Here is a 26,390-nt window from a genome sequence, read left to right on the forward strand (position 1 = left end):
AAAGCAGGGAAGACTAACTAAGCGAGAGTCACTAAAAATTTTCAGGGATAAAATTGTACTTCCTGGCTATGTTAGATGATTTGTTTGCAAGGCAGCTTTCCTTTCAAACACTTTCATGTTGTAGTACTTGTAATCATTTAAAATTTGGTATGATACTATCTTGTTTAAAGTAGTAGTATGATTAATGTGTAAGTTAAGTTTGTTGTATTGACATAGTTGCTTTTATAAAGAAAAAGCCCTAAATAACTGCAGTGCTGATGCTTAATTTTGAAAGCAGCATTACAAAAATATAGTTAACAGCTAGTTAAAAAGAGCATAAAAGGAGAAGCTAAAAGCAGCTTACAAATAATTTAGAGATTACTTAAAGATACTGTGCTGAGAGTAAAAACGAACTTCCCAAAATATGGTCATATAGAAACATAAATGAAGCTGTTAAAACTGGAAGTTATATTCAAACACAGGAACTCAGGCAAGCTGAACATAGATTAAAGACAGGGAGGAAAAAAAATAGGGTTGAGACTCACTCGAGACAGAAAAGGTAACAATGACCACTATCTGCAGTGCATTAAAAATAGAATCCTACCAAGACCTGGAAGGTGAAGTCAAGAGAAGATGATTAAGATAGAAAAGCATCCATGAAAGTGAAAAAGGTCAGAGAAGAAAAACTAAATGAAGTCTTTGTAGCATCATTTGTCTCCAATTGCTAGCTGTCTCAAATACTGGAGCCATTCTGATGGACGATTTGTATGAGGATTGTTAAAGACAAGTCAGACTAAGTGAACAGGGACAAACTCACAGGCTGAGGTGCTATCAAGACAGATACTACAAAAATCTTTGAAAATTGTGGAAATATGTATCACTGTGAGTCAGCTATCACCTCTGTGAGTTTTGTTATCAGTGGAAAAGGTGCCATGTCCAGCAGTATAATTGAATTAAAAAAGAAAAAAAGACTTCAGGTATGATGGTGGATGACATTGACAATGAACTTTATCCCTGTCAACCTTGTATCTGCACCACCCAAACTGGTAGAAATTATGAGAACTGTTATGATTAAGAGATATGGATTAATATTGCTTTTGCTGAAATAACATGTCTCAGATCTACTGACCCTCTCTGAAAGACCTGAGCAGCATGTGGTCAAAAGCACTCTAACATAAATAAATATTAATTTTAATTGTAATATATAATTAAATTAATTAAAATAGTGTATTTGACATTTTTAAAACTTTTCAACATGATCTTTTGTCAAAGGCTTTTAAAGGATATTAGTCTTGATGAAGTGAGAGACAGTTCTCTTACAGGTCTTTTGCTTTAAATTTATTAAATATTAGGAATAAATAGCCATTTTTCAAAGTGTGAGGTGCCTGCTGGTGAGTTCCCCTATGGATCTGCACTGTATCTTTGTATTTCAATATTAATGACCTAGAAAAGAAGATATAGCAATATAATTTTTCTTCTGGTATAAGATTATTTAGGGTGGTTGTACATAAAGCTGACTGAAAGGAGGCGCAGAAAAATCACAAAATACTGAGCTATCAAGCAATAAAATATTTGATGAAAATCATTATGCCTCAAATGCCAAATAATCCTTGCTATGCATTCCTACTGATAGGCTCCAAATTAATTATTTCTGTGCAGGAAAGAGAGGCTAGATTAATTATAGATGGTTCTCTGGAAGCATGCTCTGTAGTCAATAAAGACAGGAGAATGCAAAGAAATACATAAAAAGAAATGGACTATGATACAAGTAGATCATGAATTCTTCAAAATTTCTCCTCTGTCTGCCTCAAAAAGCTATAATAGGGAGAAAAGAGATGTCAAGAATTCAAACAAGGATCACAAATTCTATGAAATGTTGCCACATAAAACCAGCTTAAGTAGAACAGGATTCTTCACATTGGAAAAGAGATATGGTAGGGAGCAGTATATAAGTATTCAAATATGTAAAGATCAAAAGGAAGTAATCCTTTTCCTCCATTTCTCAATAAGTCATATGGCAATGCAATCAATAAAATAGTCACCAAATTCAAAGCAAACAGAAACCAATACTTTTCACTATTCCAAAACACGATAATTTTAGTGCCATAAAATACTGGAAAGGCTAAATGTATACACAGCTTCCAGAAGTGATCAGAATAACATATTTATCTAAATTAATTTTTCAGTTTAGTTCTGGCTTAAGAAGTTTCTAAACAAATGATTGCTGGATACTGTTTGGCAATACCAGGACAAGGAACATTTTACACTTTCCTATGTAAATCCCCAAATTTCAACCATAACTGATTGTTATCAAAGGGTACAATCTGGACTGCACAGATTTAAACATATAACAAATCTTCTGTATCAGATTAATTCTGAGCATCTTGAGACTGTGACAATTTTTATTGGATTACATAATTGTGTCCAAATTTGAAAAGCAGTGAAATATTTCTCATAGTTGCAGGAACAGATATAGTCTGGGATGTGGAACAGCTGAGTAAGAAAAGCACCTTGCTATAGGTTTGATGCACTGGAAATAACAATATTTTGCAGCTGGAACAAAGATTTGCAAGAGTTCTTAATTTTCTGTTTTATTCCATAGGTAAATAAATGCCAGCAGTCTTCTCTATTATTTCTGTTGAACAAGAACAGCTATACAGAATTCCTTAGCCAAAAGCAAAGCATTCAGACAAAATATGTAATTATGTGTTATTGACCAAGATTAATTATGACTAAAAGATGGCAGTAAAAAATCTTGTCTACATGGGAATTTTACTGAAAGAACAAAAGATTTAAAATTATTGTCTAAGCTCTCTTATTAGTACTCATTCTGTTTCTTTAAAACTGTTGCCAGATTAAAAACTCAAAAAGGCATTAAGCCCCAGCACTTGTTCTAGGACTAATAAAACTAACCAGAAAGTGGCGAAGTCACTTAAGGAGACACTTATTCTTAGTGATAGATCTGAACCATTCTGGGCAGATTTGTTCAAACTGCATAGCTGTCTAGAAGATTTAGAATGCGTACTTTTTGAAAAAGAACAATGTCAAATGAGGTTTTGTCTCTTAAAATTTCAATAGTTACAAACAAATGCTCTAAGTCTTTTGAATTATACTTTCAAGAAGTACTGTATTGAATTTGCTAATCTCTAAACCATCTGCCTGTTCTTCACTGTAGCCCCATCAGAAGATTGTGATTGCATGGTGTCCATGACAAGCTCCAAAATCCAATTCCCAAATCAACTGCTAAGCTGTAAGCTTCTCATTTTAAAACACTCGTTTGTAGGACTTCAGGAGAATGAAAGAAGGAAGAAAAACTGCAGTGCTTACACTGCCTGAGGTCTTTTGCCGAGCACAGCTTTACCTTAGGTTGAACCTGCAGTTTACATGCTAAAGAGTATGCTGTGGCAACAAGTCAAGATAACTTTAATATACAAGCAAAAATAATTTAAGAGCTACTGTTTATATAAGAAAGTAATTTTAGAAATGCAATGTTTTGCATTACTTTGTGAATATTGTTTGATACGTTAGCTTTCCAGGAAGCCAGGCACTGGAACACTCTTCAGAGTAGTTCTGGCAAGTAAAGTCCAAGGGACTTATTCTCTATGGCCATCAGGGATATTGTTCACTGTTGTAAATCTTTTAGCAATGTGTTTGAATTTTCTGAGAAATATCAGCACTGCAAGCTTACTAAAAGCAAAGTGTTTCCAGCTGCAGTAAATCCTAGGTAATAAGCTTATAGATACAGCACCAACTGTTTATGGCTTACTGATGAGGAAGTCATTTGATAAACTACTTACTTGGTCCTTATGAATCAGTCTGGGCAAATTCTGGGAAAACCAGCAAATAGCAATGTCTTTAGAGTCATAACCAGTTAAGTTTCTGGGACTTGAGATGTCAAAAAATTACAAAATTTAGTAACATTAAGAATTAAGATGGAAAGGCAGTGACAGATGACATAAAGGAGGAAGGCCTGTCTGCTTGACGGAAAATTTTTGCAGTAAACATAGAGTAAGACCTGCCTTATAGTGAAATGACAGAGCTAAGAGAATATCTTGGATTCAAAAAGATAGAAATAGGAGGAGGCAGCTAAGGCAAAGTAAGAATAATTTAATTTTTAGTCACAGTAGGTTTATTCTTTAAAAAAAAGTAATATTCTGGAGAATTTAAAGGTTGATAACTTGATTTAAAGATTCACAAACAGAGTTAAAGAAATTTCCAATAGATTATTGTAACTCTTTGCACTCCAAAAAAGGAACAGCCAAATTTACCTAAAATTCACAGATTGCAAAAGTTAAAATGGGCGGTATTTGTCTATATAATAGTTTCTATATTTGTATAATAATATAGCTTGTATAATCCTTCATTAAATACTCTACTTTAGCATGACTGAGCCTGGATAATATCGTTTGCACTAAGACTCTCAGAAGACGTAATCATTGCATTTGCAAACTTTGGACTTTCAATCTTCTTGAATCTCCTTTGTCTTGTTTGAATCTCCTTTGTGATAAGTACATAGAAGGCACAGACCAAGAGACAATTCTAGGTATTAAGGACCTGCAGTTCCAGTGGAGAACTGAGAACAGGGAAAGGAACGAGAGAAAAGATGGTGCCTTTTGCCATTTCAAAGCAGAACTTCGGGCACAGGAGAGAGGAATCAAATGTCACAGAATTTGGTGATAGATTCAGTAACTAAGATAAGGTCTGTTGAGATTGACTCTGATGGTCATGTAATTAACACACCCTTCCTTTTAGTTAGGATCAGGCAGGTATGAGGATTTGCTTTGTCTTTCACAGAACTTACTTTCTGGAGTGCTTCAGGCTATGGTAGTCCAAGATGGGAATTTTAACTCATTAACAAGCATTTTAGAAAGGAAAAAAGCCAGCTCCTATTAGACAATTCAAATCTAGTGATAAGATAAATTTCCAAAAGGTCTCATTTGGGCAGCAGTGAAAGTTATAAGAATCAAGCATATTGCTACTGAAATGAACTGTCATAGCAAAGAAAGGCAAAAGAAGGCACTTTTTTTTTCAGTGGGGGTACTTCTTAATTTTCATATTTTTCCAGAAACTGCATTTGTGTGAGAAGAAACAATTAAATACTGAAAATTTGAAAAGTTAGGTTTAAAATTACCTTTGAAATTTGGTCTGATCCTTGCGTCGTAGCCTGACATCCTACCCATTAGCTTATCCAGGAAATCAGAGGGTGACATCGGCATGCTACGGGATCTTGCACTGTCTGTTTCCTTTGTGGCTACCAAGCTAACAGCAAGGAAAAACAAACAAAGAGAGCAAAACATTTTGTTAGAGATTTTGTTAGGGAAACTTCAGTTTTTCACAGTCAATAGCTTAGTTCATTCTTGTATGAATACGAGAGCTAAGATTACCTTTCAAGCTAGTTTATGCTTTGAAAATAGTAGTATCAAAGAAATGGAAACAGTAAGTTCTTTTTCTATCTGTAATTTTTAATGCAAACTTTATTTTGCTAAGATGCATAGTTATAGGTAATTGTGACCTCTTCCTCAGGACTTCTGGGGATTAATAACACTTCCAGTCAACAGTAACCAAACCATTATCACAGAGTTAAATAATGCCATCTACACAAATCACTGTGCATGGGGAATGTCATAATTTGGAGTCTACCCTAAGATTGGTCTGTTCAACTGGGTGTGGTGTAATACAAGCCTAGATTAGAAAAGAAAAAAAAAAAAGTAGTAAGGGTCTTTCATAGAATAGTACTACTGCCACCAATTTTTGTTCAGCCAATGCTTTATGTTGATATTTAAACATAATACAACATATCAATCTCTTTGCAAATGGTGTTCTTTAACATTATCTCAGAGGTTTGTTTTCTGTTAAAACAAAAGTGACTGCTGCAGTGGAAAAAAACCCACAACTTACTAAAGGAACTATCTTAGGGCAAAATTTTTATCTCAGGGCCACATGGCAAATGTCATCTCCTATAGCCTCCTCTCTATATGTCTGCAGAACTCCCACTGACATTCTAAAGTGTGCTCTGCACATGTTAAGAAAGAAGAGTATCGGCACTGTGATCAGCCATGAGGACCTGAAGAAAAGGTCTTTATTGTTGTGGAACTCTTACTCGAGTGCTTGCCAACACATTGAAAAAACAATACAGTCAGTAAATATACACATACATAAAATTATGAGTAACATTGTGATACACAGTGCAACTAAAATCATTTGTGGCTTTTGGAGTCTCAAAAAAGATAAAGGGCTTTTCCTATTTGTGCTGACTTCTAGTAAAAAATCTATTCCAGAAAGATATGACTCTTTTGTACTTACCCACTTCATTGTTTCCTATTAATGCCAATTCACTCTTTTAGAAATGTTTAAAAATGCCTTTGCATAGAAGTAAACACAGGGAACAATGTAAAACCCATAGCAATTTTCTAACTCCTATAAATAAAAAATACCTATGCTGAACTTGTTGTTAACAATGGATGGAGTTCTAAAATGGAAAAATTCTATACAGATCTATAGGTGTATACAGACGCCATGTTAAATGTAGACTGGGAACATAATTTTTTTTTGCTCCCTAAACCATGTTACTCAGGATATTAAAAGTTACAGTTTCATGGTAACTTCCATTTAGAAGATCTGCTAAAAAATCTGTCTTCAAATTTGAAATTTGGATTTACTGTCTTAAATAAAACATTATTTTGTACTAGGTCTTGAATGTTACAAATTCGGACACGCACCGAATATTAACATAGAAACCTCCAGAATGCTGTGATTTACTCATTTTAATTAAAACTGACACAATTTTAATTTACTCATTTTAATTAAAATTGACACAATTTTCATTATCAATCATTCTGTATGTATCTGATTCATCACATTACTGCAACTCACAGTTAATTTATATTTCTGTAAAACATCATATGTGGTTACAAAGCAAATAAAATATGATTACACTTTGCTGGATTTGATCTATTTGCAAGGCAAGAGAATCAAGTTACTGTGTATAGACAGACATATACATATATATAAAACACTTAGATTTCTTTCTTATATTCTTGTATAAGAAAGTCATATTTCTGTTCCACAGGATAAATAGAATTGCTAGACTACAGGATATATATATCTCCTATATTTTTATTCTGGACATAAATAAATTCTCCAGAACACAAATATAGAAAACTCATTGTTAGCTTCAATATTGATCACTTTCTCTGAATAGAGAATTTGTTTATTTGTCCTTTTTTCACTTCTTTGACTTTTCTAGATCTTTGTTGTACTTTTTGCTTTTAAAAGCTGCCACATAATAGAATACTTTGAAATTAAAGTAACTAATGCTGAATACAGAAAGTAGTAATTGCTGTGACTACAGATATTCACAAAGTAGCATTTAGCTTTTCGTATGATAGCACCATTAATATTTGCTTTCATTAGCCATTTAAAAGTCTCAGAATATCTTGAATAATTTTATTGCCTGCTTCTGAAAACAATATATTCAGCATAATTAATACATTTTATATAAGCAAATTTTATTTTTAAAATTGGCTGCGATTTGTAACTAAATATTTCTTCAATTAATATTTTCTGTTTTTCTCAGCTTGGTGTGTTACTGAGTAAAAGCTGGTTGAGCACTGCAGAATTCTGCCCTTTCAAATTACCATTATTTGCAAGCATGTATTTCAAGAATACCGTTGGACAAATAATACTTTCATCGATCCGAGCTGACTTGTGTAATACTCTTTTAGTTAAAAAGGAGCAAGACAGTAATATAGTAAAACCTGAGTAAGGCAGTGGATTTTAGGAAGGTCTACCTGGCAAAGAATGGATTTTCTGTTTACAAATTAACATAAAAATTAATTCTGCATGGTAAGGATTCTTCAGTTTTATTGTACGTTGCCTCTGGCTAAGTGGTTAGAGAAAGTTAAAGTCCTTTCATGAAGTATGAATTTAGCTTCTTTTAGTGTTAATGCACATAGCTTCCTCTTTGATATAGAACTATTACATAAATCCAAGAACGGTTTTGCGCACCTCCAGAGGGAATTTACTGTCACCTGTGACTTTTTTTTTCTTTTAAAGAATTTGTGTATACATTTTCTAACAGGCAGAATGATAAGAAATTAATATCTGCAAAACTTTTATCCTGTGGTCATTCGGAGGTAAGCTACAATAGACTTGTGATTAGCATGAAGTCATCATGCAAGTCCAAATTACCAAGAAGGAAAGCGAAACAGTTTTGTTCACAGGTAGAGGCAGCAAAGGCTTCCCATTGCTGAAATCTTTTATTGGAGAGAGATTATAACCTCCCAGTCTTCTGGTCTATTCATATTTTACCAGGAAGAGTTACCAACAAGAATGCTAGCCCTAGTAATGATTCTATGTTGTTCCTGTGGGCTATTGGTAAATATTATTAACAGTTATAAGGATTTAAGCCATTTTCCAATTTCAGACTTAACACAGTACTTTATTTCAATTTCCTAAATGTGTCCTGAACATCTTTATAATTTAAATTAAGCCTTGCCAAAAAATTAAAAAGAAGTGGACAAAAATAAAGGGAAAAAAAAAGGAAAGTTATGTCAAATAATGTATTCAAAAAAATCATTTGTGACAAACTGAATTTACTTTATCAAAAATCAGTGTCAGAATTTTTTATCCTAATAAGAGTCACCAGGACTATAATTACTTCTGTCTTGAGTCTATTCTGTCTGTCAAATCAGTATTCACCTAAAATTTGAGGAGAGGTGAGCTTTGTGTCATGCCTTAAAGACTGGCGTTGGAATCTCATGGACTGAGTTAGGAAAGCATCCTGATTCACAGGTCTGTGACAGTTCATGACCTACAAAAAGACGTATTTGAGTCAGACATTGTTAGGTCAAACTGAGGACATTTACAGTGGAATATAAATGTTAGAGAGTAAGAAGCAGCCTCGCACAGCCAAGATGCAATTTCTTTAGATCAGCACCCACATCCTAAATTCTACACAAAACGCTACTGTAGGGAGTTGTAGTAAGAATGGTGTTTAGCACTGCCATCTATGATCTGGAAAGAAAATACAAAATCATTGATGGTTTAAAACTAAGAATTGCAAAAAAAAAAAAGTTGACAGAGTATTGATGAGGGCAAGAAAATAACCTATTTCTTCAGTCCATTTAAGTAGAACAGTTTAAAACAGAGGAAGGACATTAAGAGATGTATGAATTGGGAATGTGGGCAGAGTTGGAGAAAGCAGTGAGTCTGAAGAAGGATTCAGAATTCATGTTGAACAGCTCAGCACCGTCACGGTAAAGTTCTCACTACATTACTGTGTGATCCAGCGATGTGTAAAGATTGTAAGAGTGAGTAGAAGCATGATGGTCACTTATTGTTTTACATGATATTCATGAGACCAGTTCTGGGACATTGCATCAAATTCCATGTCCAAGTTTTAAAAGGATATTAAAGCATTAGGAAAGGTACTGAACAATGCCACTAAACCATGATCTGAGAGTTAGGAAAATGTTCTTAAAGTAAGAGACTCTAAAAGCTCAATCTGCTTAGTTTATCAAAAGGATTAAAAAAAATATCATGATTGAAGTGCATAAAAGTACCTCAAAGGGGCAGAAACTTTTGAACATTTATCTAAAGAAGAAAGACGGAAGAAAAATCAATGACAGACAAATTCAAATGGGAATTCAGGTATACACTCTAATAATAAAAATAACTTAACAGAAGATCAAACTGTACCAGCCAAAACAGTACATCTTTCTGGAAGAAACAATTTAGCAAAATATAAGGTATTGTGTTTCATATATGGCTAGCTTGGTGAAAAGGAATGACCTATGATATATAAAAAAGCAGGCAAATTCAGAGCAGGCATTGCAAATCTCATGCAGAAATCTTCAGATTGCCAAAAGACACTTTATGGACCCGAAGAGCTAAAGGGAGGGAAGTAATGGGCGCAGTTCAAAGCGGAAAATTGTGTCTTCTCAGGGTCCTTCTGCACTAGGGCTGGGTTGCAGGCTTGCAGTTTGACTATACTGTAGCCTGTAATCTGAGTTGCAGGTTACCTGTGGTAATGTGGGCCCACTTTGCTCACTTCATTTCACAGCTGGGTATTTGACTCAACCAGCAGTTGTATGAGCATCAGCTCCTTGCACAGTATGGAATTAAGCTCCAGAATGGAATCTGCACTTGAGTTGCCCATAAACTACAGACAGCTTAAAAAATCAGAGATTGACTACTAGCAGAAAAAAAAAAAAAAAAAAAAAAAGAGCTAATGTTCTATCTATGACATGTACCTGCAAAGAGAAAAGAATTTTCACCTAAATGATAACATTGTCATGAAGGCAAATGTATATCAAGAAGCCCAGGGATAAATTGAGATAATAAATCAAAAGGCTTTCAACCACTGAAATACTTCAGTTCAGGAATAGTTTAGCCCTTTGAGAAGAGATAAAAAAGCCTTCTGTGTTTCGAGATGGAGCTAGATAAGGACATTGCGATGCTGTGACATGTATGACTGTCATTGCAGGTGATGGGACTCAGTTCTTTTCTAACCCCTTTGCTGAGGACATGTTTACATTATTATTGATTATTTTATGCATTTAACATAATTACTACTACATAACTTTGGAAAAAAAAAAGTTGACATTAGATATGCAACCAGAGCACCAATATCTACAGAATTTAAATGGCAGATCTCATCTAGCAGCTGGCAATTTAGATAGCAAGAGAAAGCACAGGTCATGAATCTATGCTCCTGAAACATCTATTTAAAACTGGCAATTTTGTGAGAGAAAACCTCAATCTCTTCCCTTCCTTCAAAAGAAAATGATTGAGAAACTCTTCAAAGGGAATTTCACAATCTCCACAAATGTTTCCTGTAAAACATTTGAAGCTACAAAGCTAAAGCTTTCCTATATTTTTTTTAAGAATCATTGTCTTCCTACTATTAAGCTGTCTCTTTTCTATCTGCCCCAAACTTCTGCACGTTTTTACCAAAGCACAAATGGAGGAAAGGAATGTTACAAATGAAAGTGTTTTATACATGCTTTATTTTAAAAGATGTACCTTCAAAAGTAATTTCAATCATACTGCCTTTGAGACTTTTGTATCATTTGTGTGCTACAGAAAGTACTGTTTTTCACTGTTTCTTCTCTTTTAAACTTTCCATTCTTAAGGTGAATTCTTAAAAATCACTTTCACTGTGTTGTTTCTGCCTTAAAACAATACATATTTATTTATTTTAAAATATTGAAGAAAAGAAGTAATGGGCTACTGTCAACATTTGTATAAGCAAGGTTGTTAATAATAAGGTTAAGCACTCTAGAAGAACTTAATAAGAATAGTATAGACAAAAGGTGAAGGAAGAAATTATGTCTTACACCATTTGCTGACTCTTCCCAGTTTGTTGTTGCTATAGGTAGATGACAGAGAGAAAGAATATGGTGTGCTGTAATGATACCTTCCACTGGAAACTTCCCAGAGAGAAGTTTCCCAATCCAAGTTAGGGCAGTCCCCTAATTTATCCAAGTTATTCTGAAAGTAGTCTCCAGAGTCTCTCTAACTTACTTTTGAATATAAATTATCTTTGAATTAGATGGTATGTTCATTTTCTTCCTTTCATAGTTAAACTACCTATGTATTTTATCTCAAAATCTTATGTTAACACCAAGTTACTGTCGTATTTGGCTTGCTGATTTTTCCTCATATGATCATAAATTATTTCTTTCATCTCAAATGCAATCCATTTTAGCCATTCAGGGAAGTAGCAGTTTTGTATTTCATCTTACAACGCATGCTACAGAGCTGTTATAAGATGCTTTGCATGCATTACGATGGTCCAATAGCTCTTTCATTTAGTTACTTAGCTTATTCCCTAAGACAGCAAGCATGGCCAAACGCCTGGAGCTATTTGGTCTTGTGTTTGTGGTCTGCTCTCTCCAGCTGATGTTTGAATGTTTTTAATGCACTTTAGATTAAAAAGCCCTGCAGAGAAGCTCAAGGAAATTAATTACACACTCGTAAGGAAAGCTAAAACTGTAGCCAGCCAATATACACTCAGTTGTATCTCACAAACATCAATACACAAAAGCATTTCAGTAAATTAATCTGAATTGGTACTTATTCACTGGTTCACCAGTAATGGTTAGGTGAATTAATCTCATGACTACTTCCTTCAATTCTGTAAGTATGTAATGTAAGTAATGGTGACAGAAATAATAAACTTTAAAACAAAAAAAAATTAGTAAAAACATGTAATTAACAAGGTCTGCTAACATGAAGTGATCCTCAGATAGGTGTTGTCTGATTACTGCATTTTGAAAACTGTGGCAATAAGATTTTGTGGTATGAAAACAGTATTTAAACCCTCTCCTGTGCAAAATAGATCTCTTAATAAAATGTATTTGGTACAATCAGTGGGAAAAATGAACATCATGTATGAAGAGCTCAGAAGTACAGAATTTTTTTTTTGTAAAGAGAGTATCTCTAATTATTTGATCTATCAATTAAAGTAGGAAAAGAACTAAAAAGATCAGAGTTCAGAGTATGTAGAATTGGCACATATTATTCCAAGAGTGAACATAAACCTGACAAAAATACCTTTTTGAAAGAAGACCATTCCAGAATGTGTCAACTTAAAACAAAAAACAACAAATGTTAATGAGAATGATCATTGAGGGCCTTAGGCCCATTCAAATGAAAGTGTTTTCCATGTTTGAACAAAAATAATAAATCCTACTATTTTGGAAAGACAAAAATTGCTTTAGATTTTAGGAAAAAAAACCAATGTAAAGCATAAACAATATTAATTAGTTTGATTTTTGTACATAAATCTATTTCCTAAAGATTTTCCCAATTTTTGCACAGTTTGTCATTAAAATGCATTTGTTAAGTCAAGTAGACTTGATCAAGTAGATCAAGACCCATGTTATTCTGAGATGTGATGTGTTTAAACTGGCTACCTGAGATAGCGGTGTCAGAAAAGAAATACAATTCTGTTTTTTATTTCAATAAAAAATTTTAACTTTTGAAATATTTTTAAAAGTTGCAATAAAATTTTAAGGCAATCTCTTCACTCTACTGAAAATTAAAATCATTCACACAAAACAAAATATAAATAGACTTCTCTTATTGGAGGCCATTAAGTTTGCAATGTCTCAAGAAAGACAGATTCAAAATTCTTTTCCTATAATTTCTGTTAAAACTGACAATGATACGTTGATTGCTAATTAAAGACAGAATTTCTTTTATTTGTTGTAGGTCATGAAGTTGTCAGTTCCTAATACAATGAAAATACAGATTTTCATATGCTGCAGTGTTTTAGATAATAATAATTTTATCAGATCAGAGAGAAGCACAGAACTCATGTTTGCCTGAGAAAAGACTGTAACTTCAACTAACAGGAGCAGAAGTATTGTATCACCAAGAATTTAAAAAGGTATTTTCTAAGTAAAATCCCTAGGAGAATTTTAAATATTTTCTGTGACCAGTTAGATTTTCTATGTATTTTTCCAAGTTGTAGGTTTTTCTAGTTGCCCTTTTCTCCTCTTATTTTGAGTAAATTCAAATGGTCAGATTAATTTTTTGATATAATACCGCAGAGATAAGTAGTTACATCAGGACACATTTTCAGAGAAAGTAACATTTTTTTTATGTGGAACAAACAATAAATTTCCATTTTAAGATCACTAATTATCAATCCTTTATTATTTCAGTGGTTAGAAATGAAAACTACATGAAAAATGTATGTGATTGCATTTCAATGCAACAATTACAAATGTCTTTCATTTCATATTTGGAAAAAAAATATTTTTTCTGTTTCAGTGACTGAAGTAACATCGCATTTTAGTGCTCTTTGTAGGTTAGGCAATGGTTGCAAGCATTTTGTTATGATGTTCCTGATATCTTTATGGTATCATATTTTTTCCCCCTTTTATTAATACAATTCCTCCAGCCCTACAGTCTTCCTTCAGTCCTGTTTGTCATGGAAGTAAAATGGTATAATGTTTATAGCTTATTTACTTTATGTACTAGAGTTTAAAAAAGCTTTGGATTGCTCTGAAGTGTTTCAGCTTTTCTTAAGAGAGAGAAAAAAGAGAATAGCAGCCTTTTAAGTCTTCTGATTTAAGTCACACTGACCTGATCACCATTCTGCAGATCAAAAGACTTTATATTCTAGATGGGGCCAAATTTGTATATACTTGGGGTTTTTGTGACTCTCTCTTTATATATAAGAACAATGTTTTACTACTCTGCCTTTGGGGAAAAAAAAAAAAATTCTTAGTGTGAAGGAAGAAAACGAATTTGTCAGCATTCATCATAATCCTATGGCATGGCTTTCTAGCTTAATTAAGATATGGGTTCAATAAAATACAGATTATTCCTCTAATTTTGCTTTTTCTTGTTTAAACAAGCTTATTATTGCCAATTCCAGCCATGCAACATGTGAATTTTCTTAAGAAATTTTATGAGTTCTGACTCATCTGAGTATTTGTTCATTGTTTTCCCAGAAGCACCTACTTCCTTAGTAGTCTTTTGTACCTGTTTTATACCTTATTTTTATAAATATTATAAACTCAGATCTTAGTTTCTTGCTGTTTCTTAATTTATTCAACCTATATTTTGGGGGGGAAAGCTGACTCAAACAGCTACTCAAGAAGCAGAAAATCTTTCAAATACTTAACCCATGCAGTAGGTCTTTGGAAGGGTGAAAGATTTGTCAGGATTTAAGTATTTGACAACTTTCTTTGAATTAAAGATAGGCAGATCTTCCCAAAATTCAATTAACTATTTTGGGCTTTTTTTTAAACAGGTGATACTTGGCTAAAATGAACGGAATATCTTTGAAAATAGAAACTGTAAATCACTAATTTATAATAGTCTGAACTTGCATTACTGTCTCACTATAAAGACTAATTTGCGTATTAATTGAATAATGAAGAAAAGTTATTGGAGTAATGGATAGAATGCAAAATGACCAAGGAAAGTAATTTGAGAATATTATCTTTTTAACACCAGATATCCTTCCATAAAAGCATGTCAGAGCTGAACAATTACATTTATTTTTGTGATTAATGAATGATTTCTCTAACCAATTGAAGTTGTGCAGGAACAGGCTGGTGTCTTTTACCACTATAATGAATAGTAATTCAATTGATGTCAATGAGGCAACACTAGGCTGAAAGGAGAATTAATTAAAATGGGACTTTTGCCTGGCTAAAAAACGTAAACTATTGTTTCCCAAGACAAACTCCTCCCAAATCTGGGAGCAACCTGTGAATATTGAAAACAGAATTCTACAGATTATAGCTGCTTGGTGAATTCTGTATTTTGAATGCATTCCAAGATGTCCTTTAAATTGTAGAGCTCCATATTACTGTGTTTTCTAGTTTTAATTTACCGCCTAGATCTTTTACTATTACTGTGGCATTGCCCCATCATCTTTGCATCCATGAGGTTGCTGTGCTTTCACCCAATATAAACAGGATCAGTGCCCACTGAAGTGCGCATCTGTAGAAAAAAGATATTTATTGTAATCATAATTAATGACCATTTAGAGTGTCCTCTGTTCCTCCTTTGCCTTGTTTTGCTTTAAAAATCCACTTTTACGAGTTGAAAATCATAACTGAAACTGAAAACGGGGGTTCTTTGATATGTTTCTTCTCAAACAATTCTTTTACAATTCTTAAAAATCTTATAAAAGAATGAAATGGTTGGAGTTTATCAAAACTAGATAAAAATTTGTTTTTTACTAAAAATCCTAGGTTTTGTGAAGACTGAAGCACAATTCAATTAAACACTATTCCATTTGCCTTAGGGAAGCTCTACTTGTATCAGTACCACAGTGTTGTCCTGTATCTTCAATGAACATGTCAGATGGCTGTTTAGAAGATGAGACTTTTCCTCCAAAATAAGTTTGATAAGATATAAGTTCAGTTAGGGAAAAGCTGAATATAGCCTGAAGAGTCACTCACCTTAAAATAAAGTATTTCAACAAGCAGAACTACAGCCCAGACGAGTCTAAATTTAGCCATAAATAGAACTCTTCTATATAAAGTTCTTTCCAAAAACACTTCTTGTGAAATAGTTTATTTTGATTATAGGGTAATTATAGTGTAGATACTGTATTACTATTGATTATGGATTTTCAACTAAGACAAAACAGTTCCAGTTGGAAAAATACTGATTTATTGAAATAGATTTTTTAAGAAGCTGTTTCAATGCTGTTTTAATTAAATGATAGCAGACTTGGGTGGGTGGAATATTGTCCAGTGTCCTTTCTATTCTGCCAGCCACAATCAGTTTTCTAGGGTCAATGGGAACTGAAGGTGGGGTCTCAAGTTCTAATTTTTGAAAAATTCTCTAAACATCTCCCACATAGAATTGATAGAATTTTTTTCCCCTGCTTTCTGCAACTTAAAATTCCTTTTATGCGCCGAAAAAACAATAAAACCTTTCCAGAGCTTTGGAATTTTCTGTGAGATAGAAATGCTGATATTCAACCAGCTGTGTTAATTTACATGAGATAAATGGATTAGGTATTTTTTTCCTTTTTCATTGATTCTACCTGGAGTCAACACGATAATAATTCAATATAAGGCTTTATTTAAGGAAAAAGAGGATTGAGCTTCAGGGTGATGATAAGAGTGGCAGGATTCATGCCACAAAATGACAGAACCCAGTTTTCCTAATGCATGCACTGAAGCATATTCCTTACTGAATAAGTCAGAGAAAATAATGTGAAGGTTAAAAAATAGTGCTGCTAGCCTTTCATGTTTTCACTAAAATTATCCTGGTCCATGACACATACAAACATTCTTTTTCACACACAGAAAGTGGTGTTTAAACTTGCCCTCAGATATATGTTTTGTCTTTGCTATACTAGTCCTGCTTATGCCACATACGCAGCACCCCCCTTGGCCATTATCTGAGTCTTTTAAGCTTTGTATAAACACATAGAAATACACTGGGTGAAGGAAAGATCATGACTGAATGCATTTTGGTCTTTATTATGTCCAAGACTCTTCATCTCCTGAAAGAGTCATCACTGTTAAAAATGAGGAAAAAGGCCATTCTGTTAAACATTACTTGGAGAATCTGAACAAATGCATTTGTGCTCACATCTTGATTACAGATGAAAATTTGAGTACTTTTAAATCCAAAAATCTGTGTACAGAAACAACAAAAATAGTTAGATATAGATATGTTCTCAGAGTTCATTTTCAGAGTGTTAGAATTTTGGGATAAGTTTTGGAGGTAAAATGTTACTGGATGTATGGAGAAACTGATTATGAATACCTCTTTTAATTCCAGTACTCTACTGTATTTTACTTTTTGTAATCATGTATTACAGTTTCAAGTGAGTGCATTTCATGTTCATTTTGTGCAGTAAAAAAAAATGCAGTGTCATGTTCAAAACAATTGAGTATCCAGTCCTCAGTGTGCAAGAACTGAAGGAAAAATAGAAGATAGTTTATTTTACTTCAACTCTTGAAAATTAAGCATTAAAACAAACTCTGATAAATCTTGCAAACTGATAAATCTGCTTCCTTTTTTTTTTAAAATAAATTTTCATAAAGCATTCTTTCTGATAGGTAAATAAGAAAACTCACTGTGGTTTCAAAAATTCTTTTTTAGGGGATGTAGTCCAGATGTGATGCTGAAATCTGCATACTTTGATTTTAGTTCTAATACTGCTGAGTCAGAGATAACGGATCTGACCTGGTAGCATCAGGGAAACATCACTCAGAGATGCATCCCTTCATGGACATGTTACATAAATGCTTAGACACAGATTTAACATTCACATTAGAATACTGTATTTAGTTGTAATTTAGCTGTATGAGGTCAGTGCTTTAGTCATGATTGATTTTATTTCATGACTTTATTTCTCCCTTCAAAAAAAAAGAGAAAAGTTTTACCCTACATTTGCCAGCAAGTTACCTGTTTGTGACATTTATTTTACTTATCTAGTAGGGCACCCTTAGTCAGCAGATATGTTTTTCACAAAACTGGAAGTTTAGTTGGTTCCTGTAGATAAATGTCTTAGCCTACATATGCCTAGAGCATCAACCTTCCTGTGCATTACTCAATCTAACAGATGACAGTGCAGTTTTGAAAACTTTATGAAATTAAAAGCCATGCCAGGACAAAAGCTCAGGATCTTTTTAACAATCAAGTCCCACTGTATCCTAGAACATAATAAACTTTTCAGAAAAAAATCCCTAAGCTCTGCAGTCACCCACTAAGATAGAGGTAATAATAATTTTTAATAACCCCAACTTTCTGAAGAACTGTGCAGGTATAACTGTATAACTAGGCATTTCTGTTGAGTGGTTAGTTATGAAATTAAAATTAATTAAAGTTAATAATTGGTAAAAATTATACAAATTTGCAAACAGCCAATTGTATAGTAAGTTACCTTGGACATCACATACCTGTGGATCCTCAGAAAGACTACTTAGGATTACATCAGGCTCATGTCTTACCTTTCAAAATTCTGAAATAATTTATTTTATAAGAAACTGCAGATAAATTCTAGACATAGTGGAGTCTTATACAAACTGTACACAGGATGTGAAGCCTTGGGAATGGTGAGATGGGTAGCATATTCCAATGTTTTTTTTATATCAAAGATTTTTTAATATATATATTATATCAAAGATTAAATGCAACAAAGGGCAAAATCTTAAGACAGTAGGTTATGTGGCTATAACTGCAAGTTGAATTTTAATTAGGAACAGGAAAAAAAACATAGTTTGCTTTTTTAAATGTTATAGCTGTACTGATTTTGGTTGTAATACCCTTCCTAAATTAGTTTTATCTGTCAGAATCACATACAGGTTAATAGCAATTAACTCAACCTCACAATTTGAGATGATTTAGTACTCCTGTGTTTGCTTTCTACTCACTTTATTCTTTCACTGAAACAGTCTCAGGATAATCTGCTGGCTTGCTTTTTCCTATAGCCATTGCATTACACAGAAGCCCCACTACTTGTGCAGCTCCACTCTTTCAATGACCCCATCAGTGACCACACGATTACGTCAGGTCAGAGTAATCTTGAACTTTTCTACATTTTCTGTGGTCTCAAACTGTTTCCCTTGGAAACTGCATTTCACTAATATTTCATGTCACCAAATAGAAATTTTGGTAGTAACACAATTGAAGAGGACTGATATTCCTTAGGGAAGTTCCTGCCTGGAAACAGCCTTGACTCTTCCCTCTGTCCCTGCTCATTTTGTACACCTGTGTGGGTGGGCTAGAGGAATAACAAGATGGTATGTGGTATAGGAAAATTATATAGGGAGTGTTCATTATGTAGAAAGTCCACTGCAATGTACACCAAGTTGAATAATGTCAGAGCAATTCATTAAACAGCTAACAGGAAGAGTAATAACAAAATGCATTCTTTTATACTTTTATAACCACATACTGTCTATTTTTGTACTTTTTTTCCTTCATTCTTTCTTTTTACTCACACTACTAAGCACTTATATTGACGCAGTATCTCAAGACCTCAGTCAGGAAGGCTCATATTTCTTCAGAAGCTGTAAAAAATAATGGATTATAGTCTGTGCTAGAAAAAAAAGGACAGTCTCAAAGATTCTCGCCTTCTTTTCTCTTAAGTTTACTGTGCAGAATGTTCTGCTTCCTAATGCTCTTCTCATTCTTCTGCTTTGGTCTTGCATTCTTGTTACACGTAGTTTCTAGCTGTGTTTTTTCCTGCTCTCTGAGATATTTCCTTTCTGCTGGTAGTTGATATCACAAAAAGGTGCCTTTATCTCTTCACGATGCCTACATATCATCCTTTTCGTTCCTGTCCCCTTTTACTGATTCTTCCAATAAACATTATGAAGAGCAGTAGGAAAAGCAATAAAAAGGAGAAGATGCAGAAGGGCTCTTCATCGTTCATTACTTGAGAAAAGCTGATTTGCAGGAATTCCCTATAGGTATTATTACATAATACTCAGTAAGGTCATTTGAAGCTTGTATTCTAAATCTGTTAAAATAAGAAGCTCTAATCTTATAAAAAAATTCATTTTCTCTAATTGTCATGATTCCTAGAATATCTGGACATGACCAATCTGATAGAGGAGCTATTACATTTTTCATCAGACAGAAGCACAGCACTTATCTCATAATATTACTTGCTTTCAGTTGTTGTTAGCATCAATTAGCTAGGAATGAATTAAGAGAGGCTGAAAACTAAGAAAATGTCACTAGCACAGTAAGAATTGAGAGTCATATTTTTAACTGAAATTTCTTTGTTATTTAATTTTCTTACAGTTTATAACATTATAAACTCAAAAATCTATACATAACTCTTGCTCAAAATTGTAAACATAGTAGTCACAAAAATAATTGCTCTTTATAGAAACAAAGAATGGACAGTAAAAGCTCTGATCAAATTCCTGCTCATGACAAAACTCATATTTGGTTCAAAGGGATTTCAGTGTTTTCACTGGTATAATTGAAATATAAGAGAATTTGAACTCTAGATTCTTGGTCACAAAAAGCCCCACTTCCTTTTTGCCTGGGTTTTGGAAAGTACAATGCCTGCCTATGGGTACATCCTGCAAGGGAATCCCAGTGCTCTCCACCTGACATTTTATAAGGACCTCGAGCACATTTCCTTCATCCCAGGGGTTTGGCTACCTGGGCTCAGTGCCAGCTCTGGTAATGCAGCAGCCCAGCTTTGAAGCAGAGCTGTTTGATAAAAAAGCTGTAGAAGCCTCAGCAGGGATTCACCCTCCTTCTCTCAGGAGCTGGTTTTTTTATTTGTTTATTTATTTATTTTTCTTTTCCTCCCTCAGGAGTGCTGGGGAGGATGCTCTTGGTCTCTGCATGAGCTACTGCACAAACACACTCGGCCTTGTACCTCCTTAATTCTGACCCTGAGCCTGATCTGCTGACCTAAATTTTTGGCTTGACCTTGAACCTGCCTCATCATTACCAGCTTTGCCTGGCCATCTGAACTGTTGTCTGGACTGAATCTGCTCTGCTCCTGCACATGTGCTGTGGGACCGCAAACTTTGTTGGTAGGACCCTGCTCCTGCTTGCTTTGCTGTGAGTCTGAACTCCCAGTTCACCTTCCCTCCCCTTGCTGCTCCCTGAGACATATCAAATCTTTTTCATTAGGACCTGGAGTCTGTCCACTGATCTGTCTCACAGAAACCATCTTTTCAAATTGAGTGTGGGCTACTGAGGAAAGGTACTGTGCTTCAGTGCTTTCCTCTTGAATTACTACATTTTCTTTCACACACTATTTTATTCACATCTTGATTTTAGCAGACACTTTTATTTCTTCAATAGTATCGTAGGTATAATTCTTAACATATTAATAAGCTACTGAAGTCTCACCAGAACATCAGAAAACCTTTATTTTCAAAGATGTTTGTGATATGTCAGATTTAATATGGCTTAGCTGCTGGTTTTTTTTCTCTTTTGTTATTTGGAGGAATTAATGCTGTCTTAAAGGGTATTGACTTCTGCTTCTTAACGCTATTCATCTGAAATCAATTTGCAATGCAATGCAAGAATAATTTCAAAATCAGTTAACTGTGAGCTCAGACATGCCCCAGAGTTAGGCTGCACGGAGGTTTTTTCCACAAGAATCTGATCTCTAAGTGCAATTAGCTGTCTCTGCGATACTGTTTCCTTCAATATAAGGACAATGGGGCAGTGAATAGAACGAGGAAAGAGGCAATAACCTAATCATAGCATGATTCTTGGTCTATGCTAATATGGCTATCTAAGGAAATATCATATAGGGAGAATCTATTTTGCATTTCCACCTTGCCACCTACCTTTTCATCCTGTGCTTTCCTCATACACAGGTCTACATATGAAATACCTGTACTATACTCTTGAAGGTGCCTGGCAGTGTAGTTCTGCTAAAGCTGTGCTGGGGCCAATGGAAGTTTGAGAGTTGTCATGAAATTATTTGACTCACAAATATGATCTTTGTGTTGACTTTGCAAATGTGATCTTGCTTTCAGCATGACCTCTTGGAGTGCAGGCAAATCCAGAGGAATTTTTGCTAGCATTATTACTTTAATGAAAAGAGAGGAGTATTCAGTCTTAGAGATCATTCTAACTTCAAACCATGTCTTAGAAGTGTCTTTAGGCTCCATGAAATCCTTTTTCCTAGTTTTTTCCTTCATTTACACACCTCAACACACTTCTTAATATCATACTGGGGCTTGGCCTGGCAATCATTAATAAGTAATATTTTTTAATTTTTCGTCCGATTATAGCTTTTCTCCTAGGTCTCAGATATATCACTGAAAATGTAAGAGTGCTCTTGTTTTTAATGTCTAAAATCTATAAATATATTATGAATAAGTATATTATTAATCTAAGACACAGTGCAAACATGCACAATATTATGAAAGACTATTAACAACATTTTATTCTTTCTAGCATCTCTTGCACAAATAAAATTAATAACTAGACCCTACAATGACTAATATACATCTTCTTTCAGTCATTTCAATTTGAAGAGCCTTTAGATGTGGGATGAAAACTTAATTATTTAAAAAAAATAAATCAGGTGCAGCTTCTGCTTGTAAAGCATGCCAATCCAGAAACTTTGCTTATTAAAGTGGCAAGCCTGTAACTTTATCCTTCTTGGTTTCATTTGACCTGTACTGAAAATAAAACTAAATGTCTGTCTTTACAGGCATGTAATTTAAACAGCCACTTTAAACTGCCTCAGAGCTGTTGGACAAGAATTGAAAGTTCTTCCTGTTAGGTTCCTTCAGTTTCCTCACACAGCCTTAAAATCTTGTCAATGAAGAGCAGAAAAGTATTAGTGTTGCATGATGTAAGAGAAGGTACATTATTTTTTTCCGTAATGTTTGCGAGCGAAACACTTAAGGTTTGGTTGTTCCTAGAAATACATAGGACATCCATCTTGTCACTGAGGGTGTTATACAGGTGCTAAAGAGTCTGTGTCCTACAGAGAGTGGAAGCACTGTCCTACTATTCCCTGTTCCCTTTGCTCTAATAAAAATTATTTCACAAAGCTTAAGTTGGAAAAGAACTAGAATTAATAGCTCCAGGAAGCTTGGGAATTTTACAGTTTTTACTATTTTAACCTTTTTTTTTTTAAGTCTTTTTCCATTTTAAAGCATGGAGAAGACTCCTGTGTGTGTCAAACTGACTCAGGTTTCTCAGGTATTATTGACAGACCTGAAGTCACTAGCCATCTCTATATTGAGATATATATCAAAGACTGATTCTGAGCAGCTTTCTGAAGTCTTTCTCAGACTATATAGACCTTGTGCACAGTAACCACATTCACTGTGATAAAATGACTATTTAAGAGTAGCAGGTTATTGCAATACAACAGTTTTTTGGACATTGAACAGAATAATTTGAATGTATGCAAAACAAAATGCCTGTCTACATTTTGAAACAATTAAATGTTAGCCCAGAATTATGTGATGCAAAATACACGTATGTTTTCCAAAACTTACCCCTTGGAATGTAATATGTGTTTTTATATCATTCAAATAAAGGATGAATCATTCAATAGTAGGATGGCATTTAAATAACATGCAGAAGGAAAATAAGTTCTACGAGTACATTGCAATAGGATAATAATAGCACAGTACTGTTTGTATTGCCTACACTACACAGGGGTTGGATAATCTACTCTGAACACGAAACACTCAATGCAACTGGAAAATTTAAACTGTAATATATGTGCATTTGCTCTTTCCTCACAGTGTCAATTAATCCCATATCATATGACCCAGTTTCTTAAAATCTCTTTCATTTGGCACATTTACAATAAACATGATTGTAAGCTATTTACATTACATATGTTGGTACAAAACGGATCATTAAACAAACTTCAAAAAGGAAAGATTTGCTATGAACCTGTGAGAACCTGTAAAGTGTGTCATCATTGTGGGGCACTGCACGCTACATTTTAACTTTGTGGTTGTAAATCCCTTACAATTATAATCCCCAAACTCTCTAGAGAACCACTTTTTAAATTTAAGTTTCCTTTTTTTATCTTTGTCAAGTAACAACATGATTCTTAAAACAGTCTGACATTGTCATGTTATATGCCATAGTCTGTTTATTGTGATACAGAGCCAGAATGTTTGTTGATAACAAGCATGGTTAACTCTGCATCAGCAGTGGATACATGATGACATTTAAGTCTGCTTCTTTACATGTCTGATTTTTCTTCCTAAGTTTTCCCCCCTCCTTTAAACGGTGGACTCAAGTTTGTCTTTGCCTGCTACCACCACAATTCCACAATTCCAGAGCTATATCTTAAAAGAATGCTTGCATTGATATCGTAACACTACTTTAGCTAGAAAAAGTGTTCTGGGCAGAAAGTAGAAAAAGCTGTATGAACCTCGGTCTTCTACTCTGGTCATAATTTATGGATATGTTGCTGTCTTTCGTAATACAAATCCTAGACTGCCAGTAAAACAGCAAACGCTTTCCATCTTAAGGGAAATCCTGTAGACCATATCCTCTATTCACTCAGCTATAATTTTTTTTTCTGTTTCTATATAAGACTTCTCTGACCTTACGCAATCCCTGATTTTCCTTTTCTGAAAAGAACTGATAGTGATAAATAAGTCTATCTATTCCTACCTCAGATTATCTTCTGTAACTTTTACATATGGACACTTTGCACCTGAAGAATTTTCAAGATCATTAGCGTTACATTTCCTGCCAAAATTCACAGATCAAACAGGCAAACGCCAATTGTGAGCAGGTGAAGGAAATGTCCGGCGTTCAGCCTGCAAAATGCAAAATCAAACTCGAGGCAAGGCAATGTTAGAAAGTCATTCATGAACCACGCACCCCACGCATTCAGTTTCCGTGCCCACAATCTGGCTGCCGAAGGCAGCAGGGCGTCAGTGGCGAGGAAAGGCAGTGACAGCGGCGACTCTCTGCGCGAGTCCCCAGAAAACCGGCGGGTGGGACCTTTGCTTACTCCAAAAAACACAACTCACCTCAGCAGTACCGCGGCTTCCCACAGATAAAATCCCGAGACAGCGGCGCGGAGGTACCTCATCCGGGCCATGCTGCTCGGAGGCGCCGCGGAGCCCTGGAGCGGTGGTGTCCGAGGCATCGGCGGGGCTGCGCGGTTCGGCGCGGCTCGACGCGGCGCGGCTCCCCGCGGGCGGACGGGCGGCGCTCCAGCACCCTGGAGAGCTCCGGCGGTTCCGCGCCCGCCGCCCCCTCAGCGCCCGGCGGCGCCCCGCGCCCTCCCGCTGGGCCCCGCCGCGCCCGCCCCGCCGCTCCGCATGGCAGCCGGGCCGGCAGCCTAATCCCAGCCGCGGCGGCGGCGCCCAGCCGCGGCGGCGGAGGGAGCCCACCTCCCCGCCTGCCTGCCCCCGGCGCCTGCCAGCAGCCGGCACTCCGCCGCCGCCCGCATCCCGGGCGCGGGGGGCGCCGCGGCCCCGGCGGCGGCGAGGCGGGCGGGGAGGCAGGGCGGGAGGTGGCCCCAGCCGACCACCCCCCCCCGCCCCGCTACCTCCCGAGGGCGCCGGCGGGGCGGGATCGGGGACGGCGGCGGCGAGGGGTCGATCCGGACCGGCTGCCCCGGGAAGGGGAGGTGGCCCCGCCGTGGGGGGCGGGGGAGGGCTTAGCTGGGTGGTGTTTGGGGTCAGGATAGCCCCTGGCTGAGCGCCTGTCCTCCTGCGGGAGGAGGCGTGCTGGGAGTGATGCCTGCTGTCGGTCAGGAGCTGGGGTGAATTCACTGAAACTTGGGTCTCGGAAAGGATTGGGGAAAGAGGGGTGGGAGTTGTTCTGCTTTAGCTGTAGGGTCGGCGGTATGCCTTTCCTTAGAAAATGTGGAGGGGAAACCCCCATCTCTGTATTTCAGTCTCTTCTTCTTTGAAAGTACAGTGCTGCTGGACACAAAAAAAAAAGTATATCCTGTTCTGTTCCACCTTTTAGAAAAGAGACATCTAGTGCCATAAGGCAGACTAATAGGGAAATCCAAAGAGTTTGAAAGTTTGGCTGGGGAAAAGCATGGAAGGGATTATGGGAAGGAACAAGGGAAAAAAAACATTGTAAGAGGGAAGCAGGAAAGTTATTCATGAGAAGAGGGAAGAACTGATAACGGGTTTACAAGTACAGGTGACAGTAGGACAGTGAGATGATTACAGTTACTGTTAGAGAAACTAAATGACATTTCATGCAAGCCAGGAGCTGCTTGTGTTAGAAAAGGGTGAGGATTTATGAGCTGATATTGAGAAACATTGTTAAGAAATTATTGTGGGAATCTGTATGTTTTGCGCATGAAGTGAAATGAAAGATAATGTGAGGAAGGGATTGAAGAGAGAGGAAATATATCTGAGACTGAGTAGGGATACTCTCTGTGAGCCTAAAAGGCAATGATGGCCTTTGAAGACCTACATCATATCTGGAAGAGCCAATGGAGGGAGAAATCTGGAAGTAGTTTCAGGGAC

General features: G+C 35.7%; 1 protein-coding gene across 2 annotated transcripts in view; it reads right to left on the reverse strand.

The window, feature by feature from the left end:
* GLRA3 (glycine receptor alpha 3) overlaps nucleotides 1–25,066 on the reverse strand; it is an 87,317-nt gene extending 62,251 nt beyond the window's left edge. For both annotated transcript variants that reach the window (XM_086746669.1, XM_086746668.1), the window contains exons 1-2: nucleotides 24,927–25,066; nucleotides 5,111–5,238 (exon numbers count right to left, since the gene is read on the reverse strand). In XM_086746669.1, coding sequence (XP_086602795.1) covers nucleotides 5,111–5,238; nucleotides 24,927–25,045 — 247 coding nt within the window. In that variant the 5' untranslated portion in view covers nucleotides 25,046–25,066. The remainder of the gene's footprint in view (nucleotides 1–5,110; nucleotides 5,239–24,926) is intronic.
* Between the last annotated feature and the right edge of the window lie 1,324 nt (nucleotides 25,067–26,390).

Source organism: Chlamydotis macqueenii, chromosome 4 (genome assembly GCF_036417535.1).
Source record: "Chlamydotis macqueenii isolate bChlMac1 chromosome 4, bChlMac1.mat, whole genome shotgun sequence".
NCBI classification, from domain to species: Eukaryota; Metazoa; Chordata; class Aves; order Otidiformes; family Otididae; genus Chlamydotis; species Chlamydotis macqueenii.